This window comes from Eschscholzia californica, unplaced genomic scaffold (assembly GCF_041429995.1).
Source record: "Eschscholzia californica isolate CP2 unplaced genomic scaffold, dmEscCali1.0.p SCAF_1, whole genome shotgun sequence".
Classification (NCBI taxonomy): domain Eukaryota; kingdom Viridiplantae; phylum Streptophyta; class Magnoliopsida; order Ranunculales; family Papaveraceae; genus Eschscholzia; species Eschscholzia californica.
Window position 1 is genome coordinate 48,368,517 of NW_028238198.1, and position 25,765 is coordinate 48,394,281.

General features: G+C 37.8%; 1 protein-coding gene and 1 long non-coding RNA gene across 2 annotated transcripts; one reads left to right on the forward strand and one right to left on the reverse strand.

The window, feature by feature from the left end:
• Window positions 1–306: 306 nt before the first annotated feature.
• Window positions 307–6,895, forward strand: LOC147567294 (respiratory burst oxidase homolog protein C-like). Its single transcript, XM_086669222.1, has 12 exons — window positions 307–854; window positions 1,168–1,330; window positions 1,438–1,486; window positions 2,781–2,897; window positions 3,676–4,113; window positions 4,215–4,601; window positions 4,684–4,779; window positions 4,877–5,025; window positions 5,133–5,235; window positions 5,394–5,467; window positions 5,729–6,192; window positions 6,662–6,895. The coding sequence occupies exons 1-12, from the start codon at window positions 371–373 to the stop codon at window positions 6,769–6,771; spliced, it is 2,634 nt and encodes an 877-aa protein (XP_086525348.1). The 5' UTR covers window positions 307–370; the 3' UTR covers window positions 6,772–6,895.
• Window positions 6,896–12,669: 5,774 nt separating this feature from the next.
• LOC147567295 (uncharacterized) lies at window positions 12,670–23,693 on the reverse strand. The gene is made up of 3 exons (XR_015237628.1): window positions 23,471–23,693; window positions 22,749–22,826; window positions 12,670–12,885 (listed from the first exon to the last, which is right to left on the reverse strand). It is a non-coding gene; the product is annotated as an uncharacterized LOC147567295 (long non-coding RNA).
• Window positions 23,694–25,765: the final 2,072 nt, after the last annotated feature.

Here is a 25,765-nt window from a genome sequence, read left to right on the forward strand (position 1 = left end):
ATAAGGGGCCAGTTGGAAAATAATCCTCTCTTTGTTTCATTATAAATACGGCTTTTGTCAATGCATGTTTTTTTAATTGCTTGAGTATGTGAATACACAAACCTATAGTTTAAACAAAGAGTTAATACGTTTCAATCAAATATAAATATTGTCAGGTCATAACTCATAAGAGGAAGACGAGGAGAAGCAGGAAAAGACAGACGAGTATATTTTGTTCTGACAAGGACGTACCTCCTACCCCAGACTCTCCTATACTAGTTGTATCTTATATATATATTACGAGTAATGTCAAATTAAAGTGACAACCCAATCAAGCAATATCATTCTTTCAAAAAAAAAAAAAAAGAAAAAAAGATCAAGCAATATCATTATGTCGTCGTCCTATATTAACGGAGAAGGTAGCAGAAACAACAACAATCTCAGATTTAACGAGGATGAGGCCTATGTTGAAATCACTCTGGATCTCAATGACGACGATTCCATCGCCTTTCATACTAAGCATGTCGCTGGACGACCAAATGAACACGAAGATCCAAAAGTCACTCTCTTGTCAAACACTAGTAGTAGCACTCTAGTAAAGAGATCCCCCTCCTTCCGTTCTTCTTCGGTTATAAGAAATGTTTCTTCCAGATTCAAGCAGGTCTCTCAGGAGCTTAAAAGATTTGATGGTTCCATCAACCAAAGGCCCTCCACCTCTAATCCTCGTCCCAATCAAACCAAAACTTCGAAACTTAAATTCATGAGTTCCAAAGAAGAAGAAGAAGCCCGATGGTTCAAAGTTGAAAGGAGATTCAACCAGAAAACTAAAGAGACAAACGGCTTACTACCCCGTTCTCTCTTCCGCCAGGTTATAGGTAATAAGATTCTAAGGTTAAGGAAGCATTTGTTTGTGTCTTCTTCTCATCAAATCCAGAATATGATCCGAGGTAGCATTAACTCGGATCATATTTCCAAATTTCTTTTCTCTGACTCATGATACCTAAATTGTTGGACTGAGGTTGATTCTGGATTCATTCCATTCAAACGATTCAGACAATAAGAAAAACAAACATCACTTAATATATTTATATATATGGAAAAAATAGTAAGATTGATCTCTATATTAGAAAGACGTACGTACATGTTAAAACTGAATTTGAAAATGTTATCTTGTTGTGAAAATACTAGGAATGGACGAAAACTCAGAGGAGTTTGCACTTGGGCTATTCGATGCGCTTACTCGGTGGATAGGTATATCCGCAGATACAATCAACGAGGCGGAATTGGGAGCAATGTGGAACGCTATGTTCGACCAAAGTTTTGATACTAGGCTTCAGATTTTCCTAGACATGTAACCAATTCCATTTTCATCAATTTTTTTTGTATGGCCTTAATTTCTTGAATTATTCCTTTAAACTTGAGAAAGAAAAAGAATTAAAATCCAAGATGTGATTCCAGGGTGGACAAAGATGGAGATGGGAGAATCACCAAAAAAGAAATCATTGAGGTAAGGACAATGAAATTTAAGGGTTGATTCATGTTTGGGACCTCAATTACAATATATTGGTTTATTTGACCCCTAGAATCTGGTCACCGTTTGGCTTGTAAAAAGATTTTGTCAAAAAAAAAAATGCTAACTCGTATATTTTTTTTCCTACATATACCCTTACCTTTCTCTAATTTCTACCTTCCTCCTCTCTTCTGTTTTTCTATCTTCTTTATGTGTCTCTCTTCTTTCCTTCTCTCATCAATTTCTCCTCTTTCGAAGACTGCCATCAACCGAGAACAAAGAAGAGAGAAACTAGAAGGACGTGAAGGGTAAATTTGGAAAAAAGAGTTAAAAGTAGTTTTAAAATGGTATCAAGAGGCTAAAAGGTTAACTCGTCATAATAGAGTTAATTCCTATTATTTGTCCCCCTATTTTGTGACCAGCTTATTTTATGGCTCCCTATTTTCTGTAAATTCAAATATGACCATTTTTTTATGTAAATGTCTTAACTACCCTTCCTATAAATATTTTTTCAAAATAAAATTAAAAAGAAAACATAAATTCCACCTCACTTCCCTCTCCACCACTTATCTCTCTCCACGTCACCTCTCTCTCCACCTCAGCTCTCTCTCTCTTCGACGCACCTCTCTCTCTCTCCAACTTACCACTCTCTTCTTCGATGAAGGTCGCCGGCCGGCAACCTTCAAACTTAATTTTTTTATTATCTCATCTCTCTCTCTCTAAAAACTCCGGCGAAGGGGGTTTCCCTTCGTCGGAGTTCTGGTCTGTTGAAGAACATACTTGAACAGGTCTGTTGATCTGGTATGTTCTTCAACAGACCAGAACTCCGGCGAAGGGAAACCCCCTTCCCCGGATTTTTTAGAGAGAGAGAGATAGAGATGTGACAGAAAAAAAATATTGAAGGTCACTGGCCGGAAAATTTTCCGGCTGGCGACTTTCGTCGGAGAAGGTAATGGTGAGTTGGAGAGAGAGGGGTGAGTTGGAGAGAGAGAGAGAGGTGAGTTGGAAATAGAGGTGACGTGGAGAGAGATGTGTGGTGGAGAGGGAAATGAGGTGGAATTAATGTTTTATTTTTAATTTTATTTTGAAAAATATTTAAAGGAAAGGCAGTTAGGACATGTACATAAAAAAGAGGGTCATATTTGAATTTACAGAAAATAGGGAGTCATAAAGGAAGCTGGTCACAAAGTAGTGGGTCAAATAGGAATTAACTCTATTTAACAAGCACATTAGGTAGGCTAGGGTGTTAACCTTAATTTAACAAATCAAATGAACGCAAATTGCTGTACAGATTATTTGTCACAGTGCTTCTGCAAACAATATATCCTATATCGATCAGAAACAAGCGGAAGAATATGCTACTTTGATCATGGAAGAGTTTGATCCATACAATATTGGCTATATCGGGGTAATTACATTATTCAGCTAAGCATTATCATTTGTTTAGTTTTCTTTTTGATACAATAAGACTCTAGTATCTTCTATATGTGATAGACTTAAAAGACACACGCGCTCCACGTCAGCTGAAACAAAGAAAAAAAACACGTGTTAGGCTAACCACGCCACACGTGAGAGGGCGTGTGAAAATAGTCCCACATGGGAGAAGGGGTAACTAGCAGCAAAGAATATAATGTATAGGTCCTCTCCACTCATTGCCAATTGGTTTTGAGTTGGATGACCACAAACTTAACACAAGTTCGAAGGGGAGACATTTAGGAGTGACGATATTCTGCCCACTTAGGCCAGTAGAATTCTTACTTCCTTAGGTAGATAGACATGATTTAAAGAGAGAATTGATCTCTAAGAGCATCTTAATTGCAAAACTCGAAAAAAGAAAATCAAATTGTCTTATGTTTCGAGTCTCAATTGAGATTCTCTTTCTTAGATGTCACTATTGAAATCCTTAATTCAAAAGATATGTTTGAATTAAACATTGTCACATCATCTTAAGATCCAAATTGTGTTTTGCATTTGATTACAAAAAACCCAAAAATCCTAGGTGGTACTTAGAATTTTTCAATTTGAGTCTTGCACTGAAGATGCTCTAAATCTTGTCTGTCTACGTAAAGCGGTTAGATTTTGCTTTCGGAGTCTAGCAAACTATTATTCTTCTTTTATTAATTAGTTAAGGCTACACTTGCATCATAACACTAACTTTGTATTTCATGACTAATAATGGAGAACAGATTCATGACCTGATGATGGTACTATTACAAGCTCCTGATCAACCTATTATAAAAGGAGAAAGTGGTATCGTAACCAGCAACCAACTTATACATCCGAAGGCGCATATACATCCGAAGGCGCATATTCGGCAGACAAGATGGCATAATCGGAGCAAGTACTTCATCTTAGATAACTGGCAGAGGGTTTGGGTACTTTTACTATGGGTGTGTATCACATTAGGACTCTTCACTTACAAATTTGTTCAATATCGAAACAAGGCAACCGTCTACCATGTCATGGGCTATTGTGTCTGCACGGCCAAAGGTGCAGCTGAGACTCTCAAATTCAACATGGCTTTGATATTGCTACCAGTATGTCGCAACACCATGACATGGCTCAGAAACAAAACCAAGTTAGGTTTTGTGGTCCCTTTTGACGATAACATCGATTTCCACAAGGTTAATTTATCTCCAAATTGATCTATATTTTCCTTTATATCATCTGAATCTGATACGCCTGAGTCTAATATGTCTGAATCTGAATCGTCTCAACCCCACAGGTAATTGCGGTTGGAATTGCAGTTGGGGTAGCCTTGCACGCGGGAGCTCATCTAACATGTGATTTTCCACTCCTCCTGCACGCGTCAGAGGAGAAGTATGAGCCTTTGAAGCCTTACTTTGGGGAAAAACAACCTCAGAATTACTGGTGGCTTCTGAAGGGGATAGAAGGAGTGACAGGGATAGCAATGGTGGTGTTGATGGCAATAGCATTCACTTTTGCTACCCCATGGTTCAGACTAGACAAGATTAAACTCCCAAAGCCTTTCAATTGGTTAACTGGATTCAATACGTTCTGGTATTCCCACCACTTATTCGTCATTGTATACGCTCTACTCATTGTCCATGGAGTCAAACTCTATCTCACCAAAGAATGGTACAATAAAACTGTAAGTATTAATCGAAATAATTAGTGGGCGAATTGAATTTGAATAATATTTTTGATTCATCTCACTTTGCTTCTTATGGTAGACATGGATGTATTTGGCTGTCCCGGTGATGCTTTATATTTTGGAAAGATTGATTAGATTTTTCAGATCAAATATCAAATCAGTCCAGATACTTGAGGTATGTGGGCAGGGTAGAAACTAATTATAACCACATTTTTGTTTTTCTATCTTTTAACCATATATAGGCAGGTTATTTACACTTTTTCCATTCGTAGGTTGCTTTTTATCCCTTTAGACAAAATGAAAAGGATGTTTTTTGTCGTGAAGATGCATTGGCACTACATGTATCTAAACCTCAAGGCTACAAATACAAGAGCGGACAATACATGTTTATAAAGTGTCCTAGTATCTCTCCTTTCGAATGGTTTGTATATATATATAGCTACTCCTATTAATGAACATAAATTTTTTTTCTATTAGTAGTCCATAGAATAAAATTTTCAATATTAAATTTTGTAATGAAATATATAGGCATCCATTTTCTATAACGTCCGCCCCTGCACAAGACTATTTGAGCGTCCTCATTCGAACTCAAGGAGATTGGACAAAGCAACTCAAAGTCGAACTCTCTAATGTAAGTTTATGATTTTATTGATGAAATTATTCTACTAAAATTTGTGAGATCTAACTCAATTAAATCCAATATTTCAGATTGTGAAACAAATAATTAAGTTAATCATAACTAGTTAGTTATTTAACATGACGGATGATGAATATTTGTGATGAAAACAGGTATGTGGCCCCTTCATCAGCAGGAATAATGGGGTTTCGAGGGCTAATTTCTTGCCAGGAGGAAACAACCCAAGGTATCCACCTACCATTATAAAATTTATTCATAATTTATACAAAAGATAATGTTTTGTAAGTCGTTCTTTATATATTTGGGAGCAATAAAACAACGACAACGTTATGGTGACTTTTATATCTTTATGTATTATTTACTTATATTTTTCAAAACTAGAAATCAAAAGAAATGTTAAACATGAGTTGCTTAACTTGTTGAGGATTGTATGAGAATTTGGAGTTCAAAAATGTGTAGAAAGTAAACTAACCAGAAGTGATTGCAGTTTGCCAAAAGTGCTTATCGACGGTCCATACGGTGCACCAGCACAAGACTACAAGAACTATGAAATAGTATTATTGGTGGGATCCGGGATTGGGGCCACCCCAATGATAAGCATAGTTAAGGATATTATGGAAGACAGTCGGAGAGAAAAAGGAACAAAGATAAAGAAGGCATATTTGTACTGGGTGACACGGGAGGCAGGGGCGTTCGAGTGGTTCAAAGGCGTGATGAATGAGTTAGGCGATGTAGAGGATGAGGGAGTAATAGAGGTTCACAACCACTGCACTGGGGTGTACGGAGAAGGTGACTCTAGGTTTGCACTCATAGCCATGATTCAATCAATCAACAACGCTAAGAATGGTATAGATGTTGTGTCTGGCACAAGGGTGAAAACTCATTTTGGTAGACCTAAATGGCCCGACGTCTACAAGAGGATTGCTCAGAATCACCAAGAATCACAAGTTGGTCAGTTTCTACATTTCTTTCGTATTCCTTTCCATATGTTTTCCACCCGTTATTTAAATTTCACAAACGAGTTTTCTGGACGTCTAGTAATTTGGTATGTTTTGGTATGTTGAGGCTTCACAATATTTAAACACGTCAAGTGTGTTCAATCTGTTAAGAGGGAACCATTTTTCACTTTCCATTGAATGTGAAATCGGTTAAAAACACACCCTCCCTAAACTATAATACAGTAAGACCATCATGTTAGTAACATATCATAGGATTGTGTTCATGTTCAACCTTATGGACAACTAGCCACATTGAACGTTTTGGTACTTCAAGTCTGATAGCTTGATACGAGTCATGAGGAAAAGGTAGTTTATAATCCCTTGTAAGGGATACAAAATTAACCTCCCATGCGCCCTATTTGGGACTGATTTACAACACTATCAACGACTAATTGCATTTAAAATTGAATTTTAATTTCCAGGAGTATTCTATTGCGGGCTACCGGCACTGGTGAAGGATCTTTCTGAACAAGCATATAATTTCACCCACACGACGTCCACCAAGTTTGATTTCCATAAAGAGAACTTCTGATCATCACTAATTAAAAAAATAGTCAAGCATTCCTTAGGCTCTTCCGTCTCTGTTTTTTCCCTTTTAAAACCTGTATCAAATGTTATGGTTTATCTCGTGAATTGATATAGTTGTTTACTTGATACCTAATGGTGTTTAGGGTCTTCTAGTTCTCTCTTTAGAGTTGTTGACATTAAACCGTCGGCAACAACATTAAACCGTCGGCAACGATAAGAAACCGTCGAGAAAGAGTACTGTCGACGGTAATAAAACTGCCAACAGTTTACTTAAAAACCGCCAGCAGAATGAAAAGGAAATAAAGTACGAGAACGAAAGAAACGACGAGTAGCTAGGGCTTTTAAATATCACTGTCGACGGTATGACTGGTCGTTGGCATGAGACAAAACACGGGGTTCACGGTACTTAAGATATGCAGACGGTTTTTAAGGAAACCGTCGGTAGTGATCACCTTGTACCGACATTAACTAAGATAACCGTTGGGAGTACAATAACTCCCGCCCAATTCATATATTGACCTCGGGAAATGGTGTCGGCAGTAAATCGTATTTTTGTAGTGGCTGATGTAGACTTTTTCCTGGTCAAATATGAATCTAATGACTTTTAGAGTCCAATGTCAAAAAAATGTGATGCAGATTCGACTGGGCCTCACAGCCAAGTTAGTGGGCCTCACGGCAGAACTAGTTAGAGGGCCTCACGGCCGAGTCCATTTGGGTTAAAATTGGGAGTTTCTATGTTTGATTATTTCCTATGAAGTCTAGGTTTAGAAGTTTCAATCTTTGAGTATCTTTGATATTTAGGATTCCTAGTTTGAGTCTATCTTTCTATGTTTGAGTATCTTTGATATTTGGGAATCCTAGTTTATGTCTATCTACAAGAGTCTAAGTTCCTATAAAAGGGGCGTCAAGTCTGTCATTGTTAATCACCTTTCAGAGAACTATTACTCAAAGTTTATCGTTTTCCCTTTATTTTAATCGTTCTTTATTCAAGTTTTATTATCTTTACGTTGTGTGTACATTAAGTGGTATTCAGAGACATCAAAGTTCTGGAATTTTTTTTTTATGAACTTTAGCTCTTATATATCAATGGATTTTTCGTCTTATAATGATGAAAGTTTTTTTGAAGAAAGATCGAATTGCGAAGAAGATGAGTTATCTTACCAAGATGATTATTTCAATGATCGACAAGAAGATAACTTATTCTACTATGAAGAAGAAAAATTCGATGAGTCAAATATGGATGATTCCGGATTCAATTGAGACTATTCAAAACACAACAACGAAGACAAAATAGAAAGAGAAGAAAATCATCATAACCAAAAAAAGAATTCGAGATGTTCATATGTTTGGGAACCCGGAGACAAACCAAGTAAGTCTTATTATCCGTATTATCCTTCTTCATCTTCTTATATTTCTATGGAACAACCACCACCCACCGCCACTACTTCTATGTTTTCACAAAACACAATTTTTTTTTTTTCAATCCATCCATGGCTTTATCTTCACCATACTCTAACTTTAGTAGGCACTACCATACATCCTACCAAACTGAAACCACCATAGAACCTATCATGTTTAGTCACCCTTCCCTTTACCAACAAATCCTAGCCGAAACCTTTACAAACCCGAACCTAGTCGACCACCCTCCACCACACCGAACCTTAGTGGGCCAACCATATCCATACCCTCAAACCCTGTTCGGCCACCCTAGTATATGAAGGATATAGTCCTTTGGTCTGAAGGAGATCCTTCTGAAGGAGTGTCCTTCGATCAAGATGGCAATGCGTACAATTTGTCAGTTAGGATGACGATGACTTTATCGGGAAGATCATCTAGTCTGGTCCAATTAGGGATCGTAATGCGTATCTAGAAGCCGCTTAAAATCGTCGGGTTACTTCGGTAATCCGCGGCTAACATAGATCGGATCCTACAACGGGTTACACCAAAGAATGGTAGCTTGATCAGAGAGAGTTGACTCGTGGGAGCTTGCTTATAGATGGATATGATCCAGTCTGATAGTGCCAAAAAGATGGAAAGAATCAGACTCGAAAGAGAAGCCCGGAAAAGTGGAAAACCCACTTATTGGGTGTCCAGATCAAGCCCAGTAATGGGTTGATCTGAACCGGCCATAGTGTGGGAATGGGCCGGCCAGGCCAAGCCCGTTAATGGGCTTAAGTGGCCGGCCACACACCATATTAAGGGGAAACCCTAATTTCCCTTCAAAGGGTATTAAGGGAAATTTGAGTGTTTATCTTTTCTGAGACTCTTATTGAAACCTAATTTGAATGAGACTCCTATTAGGGTTTCTCTATATAAGGGGCATTAGAGTTCAGAAAAAGGGTTTGATTTTTCTCAAGAGAAAACAACTTCTCTCTCACAATAAACAGCTAAGTGGAGAGAGAGGGTTTTAGATAAAAAAAAAAACTCTCAATCTATCTAATTAGTCAAAAGAAGAATGATTCTTCTTCTCAACCTTCAATGGAGTTTTAGCAGACAAGAAAGAAGGGAGATCAAGTTATTTATTCGGATGTCTCAATTAGAGGAGCGACAATTGGAGCTCTCATCTTCTTCGGGATAAAGTCATTGGAATCTAGTTCGTGGGAAAGCGAATCCAGTTATTATACTTTCAGTTTCTAGTTCATTATTAGTTCATGTATATGATCCCGGATAACTAGTGTTAATCATATGTTGATTGAGATTCCGCTTACAACATTAGTTAGATGATTATGTGTATTAGATACATACAAAACCCTACAGTGGCATCACGAGTCGTTTGCATGTAACTAGTTTTGACTAGAATGAATTAGATTCACACTTGATTTATTAGATAGATAAGTTTGAATAGAGATTCGAACAAGTTTTGGTTAGTTTGAATGAGATTTATTCGTAATCAAAACATGGTTTTGAAAGGGTTTTAAAGCATAGAAACCTTAGATTTTGAGTTTTTTGAAAAGGGTTTTCGAAAACAAAGATTTTAGGGTTTTTGTTTATGCTTTAGAAGTTTTAATTTCTCAAACTCGAAAGACCCAAGTCCACATCTTGGTCAAAGCCCATTGACTAAGTCTCGGATAAGCCCAAGACTAGTCTCAGCATGGGTTGGACATAGCCCGGACCAGGGACGGCATGTTCAAAACGTGCCAGGCCCCTCGGCCCAGACGCGTCCTAGCCCTAGGCAGGACGCGTCCTTATGTCCTAGACGCGTCCGGGACGCGTCCTTATGTCCTAGACGCGTCTGGGACGCGTCTTCACCAAGATCGTGTCTTTGGCCATCTCGGACGTGAAGTCCGAGATGCCTTAGACACACCCAGAGGCGTCCTAGATGCGTCTGGACACCATTTTTGAGACGCGTCTTGACTCGTGGTCGCGTCCTTAAGACGCGACCTAGTCAAGGTCGGCTCTTCTCGAACTCTAAGTCCGAGAACACCGGGACTAGTCCTAGTCCATCACGGACTAGGTCTCCCGGTCCGAGAATGTCGGGACTCCTAGTCCAAGTTGGACTAGGGTTGTCGTCCCTAAAGGATAGGACACGACTAAGTCGCATCCTGGAACGCGTCCTAGACGCGACCGACCAGACCGGCCCACGTTTTTAGAAACCTTAAAAACTCATCTTCTTCTTCTCTTTTCTTTAGTTGTTGTTCTTAAGTTGTTGTTTGGTGATTATTCATCACCAAACACAGTGATTTTTCAACTTCTTAGATGCGTCTGGTGACCGAGACCCTGGACACTGGTCCAGACGCATCTAAGATGCGTCTGGAACGACCAGATGCGTCTAGGACACATCTGGTGTGTCCAGTGCCATCTCGGCCTTAGTGACCGAGATGGCCCGAGCCGTCCCATGCTAGGACGCGTCTAGCATGTCCCATTGGAGAGGATCTTGGCATCCGTCCCTAAAGTCCAGACCTTTGACTAGCCTTAACCAAGTTTGACTTGTGTCTTATCGAATTTGACTTGGGCCCATTGGGCCTTGACTCGAGAGGGAATTTTTTCTTACCTTTTCTTCCGGTTCCAAAACATAAATTTTCCGAAATTGACCCTGGCCATCCGATGGCCTAAACGGAGTTTTTCCTTGAATCGATTTTAGAAATCATAAAGGAAAAAACGTAACATGCCATTAGTTCATATTTTACGAAAATCCTAAAAGCCCGTTAGACATAGAGATGTCACAATTTTCCACAAATAGCGAACCTAGAAACGAATCTATGATACATACTTTATTTTATGAATGTCATATTTTGTATGTATGTATATGTGAATGCGTAGAATAGTATTTCCTTTAGATAAGTAATCGACTCTTGTTTCCAAGCACAAGTGAGATCATGGTTCAAGTGGGAGTAATCAATGGAGGTTCAAGGACGTAAATCCGAATGAACCATAGGTGAACAAGACGTAACCTAAAAGATTATATCTTTTAGGGGCTATACTAGGAACTAATTAATTCCTTATGCAAACCGACATAAACTTTACGTAATAAGTCATGAATGGTTATGATAGAGTTCACAGTAAAACATACTTGATAAATTACGTAAAAGTCCCCAAAAAGAATTTTGAGTAAAGTTTACCCAGATTAAGACACCTGCTAAGCCCTTGTTCATCGATGGTGGGTCTGCCTCCGTAGGTGCCATCTTTAACCTCGGAACAGTTCGGGTAGACCAGTAAAGAGTTACTCACCCAGGACGATGGGGTTAAGGGCAGTGCCCTAGTACGCTTAACCTCAAAGAAATGGGGTCTTGGAATCGCATTATTCAACCGTCCCAATGTGGCAAAACTATGTTTTGCTATAATAATAAGTTTTAGGATTTTGCTTTTTTCTTTTAGTGTAGAGTATATATGACTATTAGAAAATGGTTTTCCAACCTTCGTTCATTCCTCAAGAAGGAATGAAACGAAACTTATTTCCTTGATTGGATTAGAATCCGAGAAACGCTCTCGAACTCGAAACAAAAGAAAACGTCCGAGAATATCCCATTCCTAATGTTCGATGTTACCTCGGTCTATGAAGACAAATGAAAAGAACATTAAGGAACGTTTGAATCTAAGAAAGAAATTTTTCAAATTCAACAACCAAAGGAATGTAAGAAGAGTTCTTATGATTCCTAAGGCATAAGAGTCAGAGTTTTAAAAGCAATGGATAGGCCATTGCGGAAAACTACCCTAAGTACCTGGAAGACAAAGAAACGGAATTCAGAATTCCGGTTCTTGTATCTTTGTAAACAAAGTTAGTTTCGAAAATATAGTAGACTCCCTTCATCAGGTGTTTAAAACCGGATGTGCAGCTCAGTAAGAGCTCAAGGGAATTACATAATTGACTAAAAGGAGTAGAAGCAAGTGATTGTTAAGGATGTTGAATTGGATCAAAGTCTTCTTGTAGACACTGATCTAGCTTAGAACTTAATAAGTATTATTATGTTTTTCTAGAAACATCTAATGTTTTAAACCAGTGCTACATAAACAAAGTCTTCGATTGGATAAGGATTATGAATATTTAAGTCAAGGATTTGACGACCATCAAAGAAGTTGAGAAATAGTTTCTCATCTTGCTCCAACAAACACATCATATATGTGACGCCCCGTGTTCCGAATCAAGGTTTGTCCGGCAGTTTATAAAAGAAACTCGGTCTAATACTACCTCAAACCAGTTTCAAATATAAACCCAAGCCAAAACTCTCATCACGGGTTACAAATCAAGAACAAACACAGCGGAAAATCAAATATAGTTTAAACCTTTTGAAAATATGCTCGGAAAATATGTAACCCAAAATAGTTTTCATAAAGAGAAAACAACTTGAATTCATGTTTATGAATAGTTCACAGAAGAGACTGAATTTGGACAGAGTCTCCTCTATAAATTGAACATATCAAACCTGGAAAAACCTGTCAAACATTCATACATATCTCACAAACTTCTAAATAACAATAGCCTCAAATAAAAAGTGATAATGTGCATACTATTTACATGTGTACAATCGCAAACGAGTGAGAGAACGATCCTAAATATTATAGATGATACATATATAATATTAACGTTGTGATTATGTTGAAAATATAATAGAAATTATAATCTTACATAATGTGAGCCGTCGAAGTAAACTATGTCACTCCGGGTCACCAATACCTGCAACTGAACAACAACAAATAGGAATGAGATAACCCGAAGGTCAGCTCAGTAGGATACCTAGACATCCTACCCGCACCACACACATCAACATTTTAATACATTAATAGTTATAAGTGTTACATATATACAGATATATACAGAGATATCAATATGCACACGAAGCAAAGCAATATAGCAAGATAATTCTTCTAGCTTACCAAGATCACGACTGAATACGCCCTCAGTCGAGGTCACCTACTATTCGGCTAGGAAGAACCGTTCGGCCTTTGTTAGTGCGTAGGCAGGCGGCGCCTTATCGAACGTTTGACTACTGCAGTGTACACATGGATCCACGTAATACCCCGGTAAGAGCTTCCGTAACTCTCCCTTCGTCATCATCGCCCATCGGGCTGGCTTGTGATCTCGATACGCATCAAATAGTAAATCTCACCCAAACAATGACACGCTTAGAATATGTCATGACTTACCCAGACGACTATAAGAGCATCGTCGTGTAGCATGATGGGCCTAAAAAGTTTCCTAAATAAGTCTACACCCGCAAGTGCACGGGTGTGTCAAGTTGTAATAATTTCCGGTAAGACCGGTTCGTTCCTCAGAGACTAAGTGAAACCTATTCTAAGACTTGGAAGTAAGACGATTTTGAAAATGGTTTTGACTTTGGTTTTTAAAATAAAATAAATAAAGAACAAAATAATAAAGGAAATGAACTCAAATGGGGGGAGGTACCTAGGATTTTAGAATTCACACATACAATCACTTTTAAGAGCAAATAATTAGACAAATTGAATCTCTCTTTTTATAACTCAAAATTCAAGATAATGAACTACCCAAAATTTCGGAATATGTTTTCGTTAAAATGTGATTGATAATCATAAATAGTAATTGTTTTATTTTGAAAAACAAATCTCTAAACTATTGGCTATTAATCGGTAAGCATACACCATCAAAGAACTTAATCTAAGTATGGTGTATCAAACTAAAAATATAGACAATGAAAAGAAAATAAGTTTAGCTAATTAAAACAACTTAAGCTTTTAAGCACGATCAAGAGATTTAGTCATAAAAGAATATGTTTCTAAAAGATCAATACGGTTTCATCATAAACCCTAGCAAGAGAGGTTAATAAGAAATAATCATCAAGATAAAAACTAGTTAGCATGAAGGAAAAAGATAAAAGTTGGATAAACTTAATTTTTCTCACTGTTTTCCCACTGTAAGCCAAACACTCCTTAGGAGAAAATATTTTCCAGCACCCTGAGAAAATAAATTTCCCGCAGAAATCTTAGACCAAACGAGGTCTTCTTCTTCACTCTTCTCCTCTCTCTGTTTGTTCTTTCTCTCTCTCTCTTTACAAATACTGATTTCTCTCAAAACAGTAAAGGTTTCCTCTTCTCAATTCTTTCTCTCTCACAAAGAAGAAGATTGAAGAAATAAATAAATAAAGCCCTCTGTTTCTTGCTAAATTTTCTCTACAAATACTGTTAATTCCTCTCTCTCACAAAAAGAAATATAGAAGATGAAGATGGTGAAAGTCAGCCGAGTGATCTCTGTTTCTGTTTTATCTCACTAAAAGATAGACAGAGGTAGAAGAAGAAAAGGAAGATGGTGATGACCCTTGATGTTTTTCTTGTTCTAGCTTCTCTCTCTCTCTGGTCTTTCTATTCTGGTTGAGCTTAAGAGAGGCTCATCCCTCCAAAGATGAGATGTTTTCTGGTTCTGTTTCTTCTCCCTTTTATATCCGAGAAGATGACCAACATAAAGATAGCAGCTCCCTTTCCTTCTCTGTAAAAATCTCTTTAAAAAAAATCTTATCAATCGAACATCTCCATTCAGATTCAATTTCCAGCCGAGATTCCTTTAAATAAAACCAATCAAATCTTCATGCCATCTACCCTTCATTGATCTCCATTATATTGAGAAAATATTTCTCAATCTTCATCTCTGTTTTCTATCCAAACCGAGACCGAGTTCCAGCTATCTATATTTCCATTTCTATGAAGTTTCTAAAAGTTCCTTTAATTTCTTTCTCTTTTCTTTTCAAGATCTCTCTTTAAATCTGTTTCATACTCTCTCTCTCTCTCTTGTAAGCACCAACCGATATGATAGAAGGAGAAAGAATAAGACTTTCCTTCCCTAAATTATCTTCTCAAATTATTTCCCTAACTAACTCCTCTCTGGTTTCTCTTTTACTAAGATTTCACAATCTTTTTAATTTAAATAAAGGAAAGAAGAGGACGGGAAAGAGATAAAGAAGGAAGGAGTAGTTGCACACGTGATTGTTGTAAGAAAAGGGATGATCTGATGCAACATGGCCTATCACGTTTACTTGCCTTTCAAAATAAATGAACGTTGGATGAAGCGGCTTGTCACGTGGTCCGTTGAGATTAATAAACTCGAGCTAGTGGTATGAAATCGCATGTACCGAATCATTCTCCTGATTTGGTATAAGTCTGTCCCGCTATACCCGAACAGGTACCGCGCATAGTGATGTCGCGCCTCTGCTATACGCCATGTGTCTCCGGAAACTTGGTGCTGACCTTGGTCAATTCTATTTGACCCACTTTGACCTGCTCTAGTTTTATTCTCCGAACTCCGATTGGACTCCCGTTTTCTCCTACGGACTCGTCATGGACCCCACTTCTCATCTGAGCACCAACGTTGGTTAAGATTACCAGAATTCCCAAATGACCAAACTGCCCCTCAATTGTGTCTTTCTCCCGATTTTAGCAATTTTTCGCACCGAACTCCGTAAAAGACACCTGGAAAAGAGAAACAAGTAATTCATGAGAGTAACTGCTCGAAATAGACTAACAAGCCCAAATTAAGAGATTCAAATGAGGCATCTTCATGACTCATCAAACATCCCCAAACTTAGATTTTGCTAGTCCTCGAGCAAAACAGAAAAATGAAACCAAACCCAATTCACCACTTTCGTAGGGAATCACGATTGCACTTAGCACGTGCAACAAGCCGTTAAACCTCTAAGTTACCTTAGAGGACGAGTTTTGTCTCGTGAGGGTTTCCAGTGAATAAACCCACAAAATTCAAGAATTTCAAAAATGCAGAAGGGTTTTAAATATGATGTGGACTAAAAATGTTTATCCGGTAAGTTTTCGAAAGTTAATAGAAATGAGATCAAAGTTGACCAAACCATACAAAGGCTAAAAATCCCTTCACTAGTAATCAAGACCTAAAGTGCACATGACCAGCCAATATGAGTATCATTTCGGTTCAGAACAGACAAGACCTAGATTACCTTCTCAATACATTTCGCCTCGACTGTTGCCTCACGGTCATACACTCAAAAATTCAAGTCACTCAGAAATGTTTCACTCAATGTGCGAGTATGAGTATGAAAGAAAACTCAACACATTACAAAAAACGGACTAAATTTTTTTGTAAACGACTGATCTCATCGAAAGGAAACAACCACTAATACGGAATGGGGAAGCTAACCAACTCTTCTCACCTGATCTACTTTCTAACGATGCTTCCTAGAGGTCAATAAATATGAAGGATGTGATTAGAACTTCTGAGAACTCGACGTCTTCAAATCTTCAAGAATTTCTTCAAAGGATAAACACTTAAACTAAACAAACATTTTTTCTTTCTTTTTCTATTTCTATTTTTCTTTTTCTTTTTTTTTTCTTTTTTTTTTTTTTTTCTTTTTTTTTTTTTTAATACACTTTTCTGGTAATCAAACTCAAATACATAACGTACTTTATTCACATTATTCTTTCCTTAGGTAAAATTCTCTTCATTTTGCTTCATGCCTTATTCTCAGGGTTCTAAAATATGGATTTCTATCTTCCTCTAGTTGACACTGTTTTCAAGTTTCTCAGACTACAAGAGAAGGGTTTACTTCCTGATGACATCCCTAGTGGTTGTAAAATTTGAACTCAAGAGATCAAATGAGTTCTTCTTTCAATATTGCGAGGTTGAGTAGCTCTTCACTCTACTCGGAATTAGCTCAGAAGAGATCACTCAAAACAACAAGAAAGGCTCAGAATCTCACATAGGTTAAGTCTCCACTAATGATCGATTAAGTTCTCTCAGAAAAGTCAACTCTTCACCTATCTAACACTCACATGGCTAGTGCACAGACAACTTCAAGACTCGAAATTCATGGAAAAACCTTTAGCAAACGGATAGTCTGACAAACTAGACTCTATAACTATTAACAAGCAAAAACAACTAGACTCACATTTTCAATCCAAAAATTAAAAATTTTGAACCCTTTTGAATTTTTGAAATAAGGACTAAAAATTCAATCCCCTATCCCCAAACTTAAACCGAACATTGTCCTCAATGTTCTGAAGACTATGCAAAAATAAACGGTGAAGGGAAAGATATTACCAGATTTAGATGTCCCATGCATGGGTTGCCTCCCAGAAAGCGCTAAGTTTAACGTCTTCAGCCAGACGAAACAGATGACTCGAACAAATAGAAAGAACTAACCTACTGGATTACAGATATGTGTTTAACTGTAAACCAATATTCGATACATCTGTGGGTCCACCCAAAACACAAAGTTTTCAGTGAACGATAGTCTCACATCTTTGTGAATTGCAGAGAGTGCATGTGAGACTATTAAAGATGAGGGGCAATCCCCAAACTTAGTGGATGCACAGTCCACTAAGTAACTATAAATACTTGGACCAATGACTAGAAAGTCATCAAAAGGATCGACATAACAATGAAGGGCCAATATATCCGTCGAAGGCAGAAAGTCATCTGCAAGCTTAGTGGATAAAATATCCACTACTTCCATAGACGTTCCCGAGGAGACATCTGAAGTGTCCCAAAAGGGATCAACAACCGAGTCTGAGACCATGTGAAAGGTCAAACTAGACTCTAAGGGTAAGGCAATATGCTCGGGGACCAGGTCAAGGTCCATGGTTTCCTTAGGTAAACAGTCTGACAAACTATCTAACATGTCTCTACTATCATCAATGTCCTCAAATACATCTGGAGTCTCGCAGTCATTCATAATATCATGCCTTCCTAGAATTTCATCTAAGGCTGACTCCTTACAAATCTCAAATGTCGGAAAGTTCAGAATAGTGTCATTCCCAAACTTGCTCATAGCGCCGTCATTCTGGATATCAACGTCTAATACAGTCCTATCATGGTGAGATGACATAGGTGGAGGAAGCAAGACAACAAGGTCATCAGACCTTTCAGGCTCTAGGATATTATCAGTAAATTCATCGACATTTAACTTAGTACTAGGGTTAGACGTATTAACCTCGTCATCGTACCTAGTACCTTCCTGAGTTTGGGGTGGTGAACCCCCTTCCTCGTCGGCGAATAACTGTGACTTAAACATTTTCATCTGTTGAGCCAAGGACTCAGTATCCTGCTGCATTTGAGTCGTAAATTGTGACATAATCTCAATAAGACGACTCTCGGACTCTGATCGAGATCTATCTTCAAGAGTCTCCTCATAATAAGGCTCACTAGTGTAATTAAATGAAGACTCTTGATAAAAACTCTCACCGTACATATTAGGATCATACCTGTCTCTAAAGTCATTGGTCTCAGAATAGTGTGGACTATAAGGTCTCTCATATATATTTGGCGTCGGACCATATCCATCGCTAATCGGACCATCTCCACACATTTGCTGATAATCTCCTAATGTCATATGAGATCGATCAGGCTCATATGGTCTACTCCACTCACTAATCGGACTGTTTCTAGACATTCGTTTATAATCCTGAAATGTCATACCCGGTCGGTTAGGCTCGTCTCTACACATCTGTTGGTACTCTCCTAGGGTCATACCAGTTCGGGTAGGCTCAACTAGCCTATTCCCCTCGTTAAGTCGTTGACAATCTCTTAGAGTCGTACCACGTTGGTTAAGCCAGTCTTTACGCAACTGTTGGTATTCTCTTAAGGTTATATCAGTTCGGTTGATTACGGGTCCCTTTAGATCAAGGTCATCATCATCAACAGGGTACGTCCAACCATTGGAAAAATGTGCCATGATGGTCAGGCACGATCACAAGATGAGAATTGACACTTATGTAACTAAACTTGACTCCTTTCTTTTGGTCTCTTTTTTTTTTTTTTTTTTTTTTTTTTTTTTTTTAACACGAAAACCGAGGAAGCACTACGAAGATCTTATCAAAAGTACCCACTAACAGGGGATTCGTGGGTGATTAGAGAAAGTTACCTCCCGTTCGAGACGGGCGACGACCTTTGCAGACGACCCGGGCCACTCTCCCCGCGAGTGTTCGAACCCGAGGCTTCGTTTTGGTTTTTCGGTTACAATTTATAAGCCCTCTAATTTAGGGTCAAAACTTTAATCCAAAAATAAAAACTAGAAAGTCTAAAGTCTCTCTCTCACCAAAATAAATACAAAAAAATAAAAATAAAAACAGTAAATTTCTTCTTTTGAGGTCCTCCTCCTTGTTGCGCCTCCTCTTCAGCTCCTTAGTGTTCTGCACACCAAAAACAGAGAAGCAAGTCAAAGTATCCAAAATTCAAAACTTACCAAAAATAAAAACTTTCCAAGATTAGAACAAATTTAAAACTAGTCCCCGGCAGCGGCGCCAAAAACTTGATGGGCCTAAAAAGTTTCCTAAATAAGTCTACACCCGCAAGTGCACGGGTGTGTCAAGTTGTAATAATTTCCGGTAAGACCGGTTCGTTCCTCAGAGACTAAGTGAAACCTATTCTAAGACTTGGAAGTAAGACGATTTTGAAAATGGTTTTGACTTTGGTTTTTAAAATAAAATAAATAAAGAACAAAATAATAAAGGAAATGAACTCAAATGGGGGGAGGTACCTAGGATTTTAGAATTCACACATACAATCACTTTTAAGAGCAAATAATTAGACAAATTGAATCTCTCTTTTTATAACTCAAAATTCAAGATAATGAACTACCCAAAATTTCGGAATATGTTTTCGTTAAAATGTGATTGATAATCATAAATAGTAATTGTTTTATTTTGAAAAACAAATCTCTAAACTATTGGCTATTAATCGGTAAGCATACACCATCAAAGAACTTAATCTAAGTATGGTGTATCAAACTAAAAATATAGACAATGAAAAGAAAATAAGTTTAGCTAATTAAAACAACTTAAGCTTTTAAGCACGATCAAGAGATTTAGTCATAAAAGAATATGTTTCTAAAAGATCAATACGGTTTCATCATAAACCCTAGCAAGAGAGGTTAATAAGAAATAATCATCAAGATAAAAACTAGTTAGCATGAAGGAAAAAGATAAAAGTTGGATAAACTTAATTTTTCTCACTGTTTTCCCACTGTAAGCCAAACACTCCTTAGGAGAAAATATTTTCCAGCACCCTGAGAAAATAAATTTCCCGCAGAAATCTTAGACCAAACGAGGTCTTCTTCTTCACTCTTCTCCTCTCTCTGTTTGTTCTTTCTCTCTCTCTCTTTACAAATACTGATTTCTCTCAAAACAGTAAAGGTTTCCTCTTCTCAATTCTTTCTCTCTCACAAAGAAGAAGATTGAAGAAATAAATAAATAAAGCCCTCTGTTTCTTGCTAAATTTTCTCTACAAATACTGTTAATTCCTCTCTCTCACAAAAAGAAATATAGAAGATGAAGATGGTGAAAGTCAGCCGAGTGATCTCTGTTTCTGTTTTATCTCACTAAAAGATAGACAGAGGTAGAAGAAGAAAAGGAAGATGGTGATGACCCTTGATGTTTTTCTTGTTCTAGCTTCTCTCTCTCTCTGGTCTTTCTATTCTGGTTGAGCTTAAGAGAGGCTCATCCCTCCAAAGATGAGATGTTTTCTGGTTCTGTTTCTTCTCCCTTTTATATCCGAGAAGATGACCAACATAAAGATAGCAGCTCCCTTTCCTTCTCTGTAAAAATCTCTTTAAAAAAAATCTTATCAATCGAACATCTCCATTCAGATTCAATTTCCAGCCGAGATTCCTTTAAATAAAACCAATCAAATCTTCATGCCATCTACCCTTCATTGATCTCCATTATATTGAGAAAATATTTCTCAATCTTCATCTCTGTTTTCTATCCAAACCGAGACCGAGTTCCAGCTATCTATATTTCCATTTCTATGAAGTTTCTAAAAGTTCCTTTAATTTCTTTCTCTTTTCTTTTCAAGATCTCTCTTTAAATCTGTTTCATACTCTCTCTCTCTCTCTTGTAAGCACCAACCGATATGATAGAAGGAGAAAGAATAAGACTTTCCTTCCCTAAATTATCTTCTCAAATTATTTCCCTAACTAACTCCTCTCTGGTTTCTCTTTTACTAAGATTTCACAATCTTTTTAATTTAAATAAAGGAAAGAAGAGGACGGGAAAGAGATAAAGAAGGAAGGAGTAGTTGCACACGTGATTGTTGTAAGAAAAGGGATGATCTGATGCAACATGGCCTATCACGTTTACTTGCCTTTCAAAATAAATGAACGTTGGATGAAGCGGCTTGTCACGTGGTCCGTTGAGATTAATAAACTCGAGCTAGTGGTATGAAATCGCATGTACCGAATCATTCTCCTGATTTGGTATAAGTCTGTCCCGCTATACCCGAACAGGTACCGCGCATAGTGATGTCGCGCCTCTGCTATACGCCATGTGTCTCCGGAAACTTGGTGCTGACCTTGGTCAATTCTATTTGACCCACTTTGACCTGCTCTAGTTTTATTCTCCGAACTCCGATTGGACTCCCGTTTTCTCCTACGGACTCGTCATGGACCCCACTTCTCATCTGAGCACCAACGTTGGTTAAGATTACCAGAATTCCCAAATGACCAAACTGCCCCTCAATTGTGTCTTTCTCCCGATTTTAGCAATTTTTCGCACCGAACTCCGTAAAAGACACCTGGAAAAGAGAAACAAGTAATTCATGAGAGTAACTGCTCGAAATAGACTAACAAGCCCAAATTAAGAGATTCAAATGAGGCATCTTCATGACTCATCATAGCAGAGCCATATACCCACGGCGATACAATTATCTCATCTTGAGGCGCGTCCTATCTCCGGCCAGATCTGACGCTTCCTCGCAAGGTAACTCATTGACCATTCGAAGAATACCCAAACATATGCATGAACCTATAATAGTATTAAATGATCTGATAGACTCCCAAAGCTACAAGAACAGAGCCCTCCTAAAGGTCCCATCAACCCAAAGGAGAAGAGCGTTCTCATGTCTCAAGGTAGGGTAAACCCAGTTTAAAGCCAAGCTTTTACAAGTGTCCACTTTCAGGGAATTAGTATTTTCTTATTAAGAAAACTCGGGTAAACACCCTCTCTTATTTCGGTGAAAACATTGTAAGTATCAATCACAACAGAATTCAAACCACACACACCAGTGGTTTAGCAGAATAAATAAACAAGCATGGCATTGGGTCAGTCCCCTAATCACTCCAAGGGTCGGAATACCCCAACTCCCATCCTCTCCGGACCCCATTCCGGGTAAACTAGAATGGTCGTTACCAAACGGCTGGCCACGCACCGAGTGTAACCCTTGACATAATTCATGGCTAATCCATAACATAAAATAAACAAGGGGACCAACCAATGCCCGTCGGAAAACAACCATTACACATAACACAGATCAAGCGATTCCGCCTCCATGTTATACACGCAGCTCAAGCGATTCCGCCACCACGTGTTTACAATTCACACAAAACGATCACACAGATCAAGCGATTCCGCCTCCATGTGATTATTTTTCAGAAAAACCAATTTGTTTTGAAAAGAGAAACATCCATAACATAGAGTACACCACATACATACATATCATACCGCATCATATCATAAATTGAACTAGAGAACTACAAAAAGAAGAAAAATGACTATATATATATAATGGTGAAACGGGGAATACCCGTGCTCCAAGTAAGATTCGTAGGATCCTACCTCTCCTTGCGCTTCCAATAGTGTCTTTGACTAAGCTCCACCTCTCCTCGAGCTCCCTATAGCAGTATAGTAGTCTCACTGGAATATAAAAGGACAAAACGATCATTTGACAGTTACATAACTGTCAAGACTCCTCTTGCAAAGCAAGAATGCATAAAATGAATGAAACTATACTAGGAATGTCCCATCGGCACTAAAGAGATCACTGAGACGTCCCATCGAATAACTGAAATACAAACAAATTAACCAACCAACTTCCCACAAACTCTATTTTACATTTCCGATACCCCATAAGCTGACAAATTATATAACGAACCAAATTCTCTGAATCTTGAACTATGAAATCATAAAATGAACCTAATGTTACGAATCCATAACTCAACCTATCCATTTATGTTAACGGCAAGGTTCGGGTAACCATCTCTATTCCAATTCATTATAAAAACTGATCCAAATATCAAATTTGAGCCGTAAAATAATTCGGCAGCAACCCGTCTATATATGAACACCCCAAAATAGTCTATAATATCCTAAACATAATCCTGAACGTAAATCATTCCAAGAAATTGAATAATAATCGTCTAAACAGCTCCAAATTTCGATCCCAAATGAAATTAGTACAGCTATACAGTATACGAAATAACTATCGTAAAACTATCAAATTCGGACGAAATTGAAAATTCTAAACTGCTAAATATGTAGAACAAGTCGAATAGGATTACCTGGAACAAATTTCAGCGAATTCCGACCACCGAACCTGAAGAAATCGACGGACGAAAAATTGGAATATTTCACGGCCAAATAACTCTCTTTTGATCTCGCGGATGAATGGGTTTCAAATTGATTTTGAAATCAAAGGGAAACAGGCTTAATTGTCTAACGTGGGGTCCACATGAGATATAAAACTAATTCGCCTCCAAAACGCGTCACACATGCACGGTTAAGGCATAAACTTGGATTGCAAATAGGGAGCCACATGTCGCAGTATAAAGTGGCCACAAAAATTTAATTACTCTTCAGTCCCTAATTTATATATTCCTCATAAACAAAACCCCCCACAATTATATCTTACTTATTCAACCCCTATTAATTACCTTATAAACTCAATTTGACTTTTGCATTCCTTTTTCATCCCACAACTAACCATGAATATTAATTCAACCTGGAAGAAAACTACCGAATACGAAACGATAGCCAAACAATGTCCGATCTTTTCGTGTGACCAGTCAAAATTCTTGATTTCTCGATTTCTATCCAATGAACGGTCTAGCTCAACCAAATAACTATTCAAAGTCAAATCTCAAAACAATCGCCTAGCTCCATTCGACATTCCCACTCGTTCGATTCTCGGACTCGAAAGTTTGGGCGCTACAATATATGTGATGAGTCTAGTGGGAGTAATCGAGCATGTAAGACATGAGTCGATTAATGATGGGTATATGCCAATCTTCCGAACAATTTCTGGGATATATTCTCGACAAGGTCATTCTTCCTACCTAACCACATTCCGTCTAAAAGTTGAAAGACAAAGTATTTCTTTATGAATAAAGAAACATAGTTGATTCTTCTACAATCCATCAGAGAACAAAGAGTTTGTTGCTCGTGATGTGTCTTGCTTGAAATAAGAGTTATTCCAATAAGACAAGTCGAAGAAATTTAAGATATCGAAGAAATTCGATAAGAGCAACAAACTGACAATGGTATTAAAAACCAACGGTGGTATACTAATGTCAGTAATTGAGGTTCCTATCTACTCTAACCGATAGATATGGAAATAGTGGTAGAGATAGTAGATCTCCGAGATCCTTCTGCATAAGTCAAATTAGATTCGTAGGAGAGCCCTCAAGAAGTTGAGAGAGTCTCAAAGTTGCTCAAACCCCTCGTAGGCCTTGAAGGCTCATAGATCTGTGTCAAAAGACTAAATCCTACTGAAGAAGAGATGAGCTACCTACACAAAAGCTATGACGGAATCACTCTGAAATATGGTTTGGAGTCATAAGATCAGAACGGAATCCACGTCTGAAATCAAGTTTGGAACTCACTACAAAAAAAGTGGTCATTAGGGACGGCTCAAAACCGTCCCCAATGAACTATTTTCTGTCTTGAATAGCTACTTGGGACAGTTTTCAATCTGTCGTTGATACTTGCGTCCCCAATACTATTGGGGGCGAATATAGTGACGAATGGGATCTCATCAACATACTTTCATATAATAAACTTTCTTCGGATTGATTGGAGACGCAATAACACCTTTACAACTCTCATTCCCGAGAAGATAAAATCCTGGAACCTAAAGATTGTGGGAGATTAGAGGTGTAGATACATCAATACAATTAGATAAACTCAAAAGGTTCTCATCAACATACTTTCATATAATAAACTTTCTTTAGATCTACACAATCTCATAAGCAAAACATACGAAGTTTTCTCACAATAATAAACTAGATATTGAAGTTAGTTCTTACCTTAAACACAAGATTCATACTAGATCTATGTCTTCTTCTTCAAGTTTCATTTACACTATTCTCCTTTTACTTTCTCTCTCTAGATTGTTCTTAAACTAGTCAAACAAAAAAAACTCTCTACACCCTTTTAATTAATGTCATGAGACTTTTTCCTTTTTACCCCTTCTTGTTTGATTAAATCATTTACTCAAGCCCACATTTCATAGTAGGCCCTAACCTAAATTTGGTTTAAAAGCCCACTTTCAACATCCCCCCTTAAAAACCAAATGTCCATAGCTTCTCATACCAAACATCCACTTCAATCTTTCAAAGACATCATGCTTCAAAAGTTGTTCATCAAACTTTTCTTCTCCGGGAACACTATTTAGGATTGTCAACTTGACATCAAATTGATAACTTTTCCATGAATATTTACCCGCTATATAGATCCATATTTTCATATGAACGAAAGGAACAAATATCTTACTAAAATTAATGTTGACTCTTTGCTTGTAACTTTTATCTAGAAGCCTTAATTTGTACTTTTGGACTTCACCACTTGCATTCTTCTTT

What these genes read in the sequence shown, in the direction of transcription:
- LOC147567294 (XM_086669222.1), top strand. Translation starts at nt 371, where the DNA reads ATGTCGTCGTCCTATATTAACGGAGAAGGTAGCAGAAACAACAACAAT. An exon ending in CCAAAAAAGAAATCATTGAG is followed by an intron (nt 1,487 to 2,780) that starts GTAAGGACAATG and finishes ATTGCTGTACAG; the next exon opens with ATTATTTGTCACAGTGCTTC. An exon ending in AGTATCTCTCCTTTCGAATG is followed by an intron (nt 5,026 to 5,132) that starts GTTTGTATATAT and finishes TGAAATATATAG; the next exon opens with GCATCCATTTTCTATAACGT.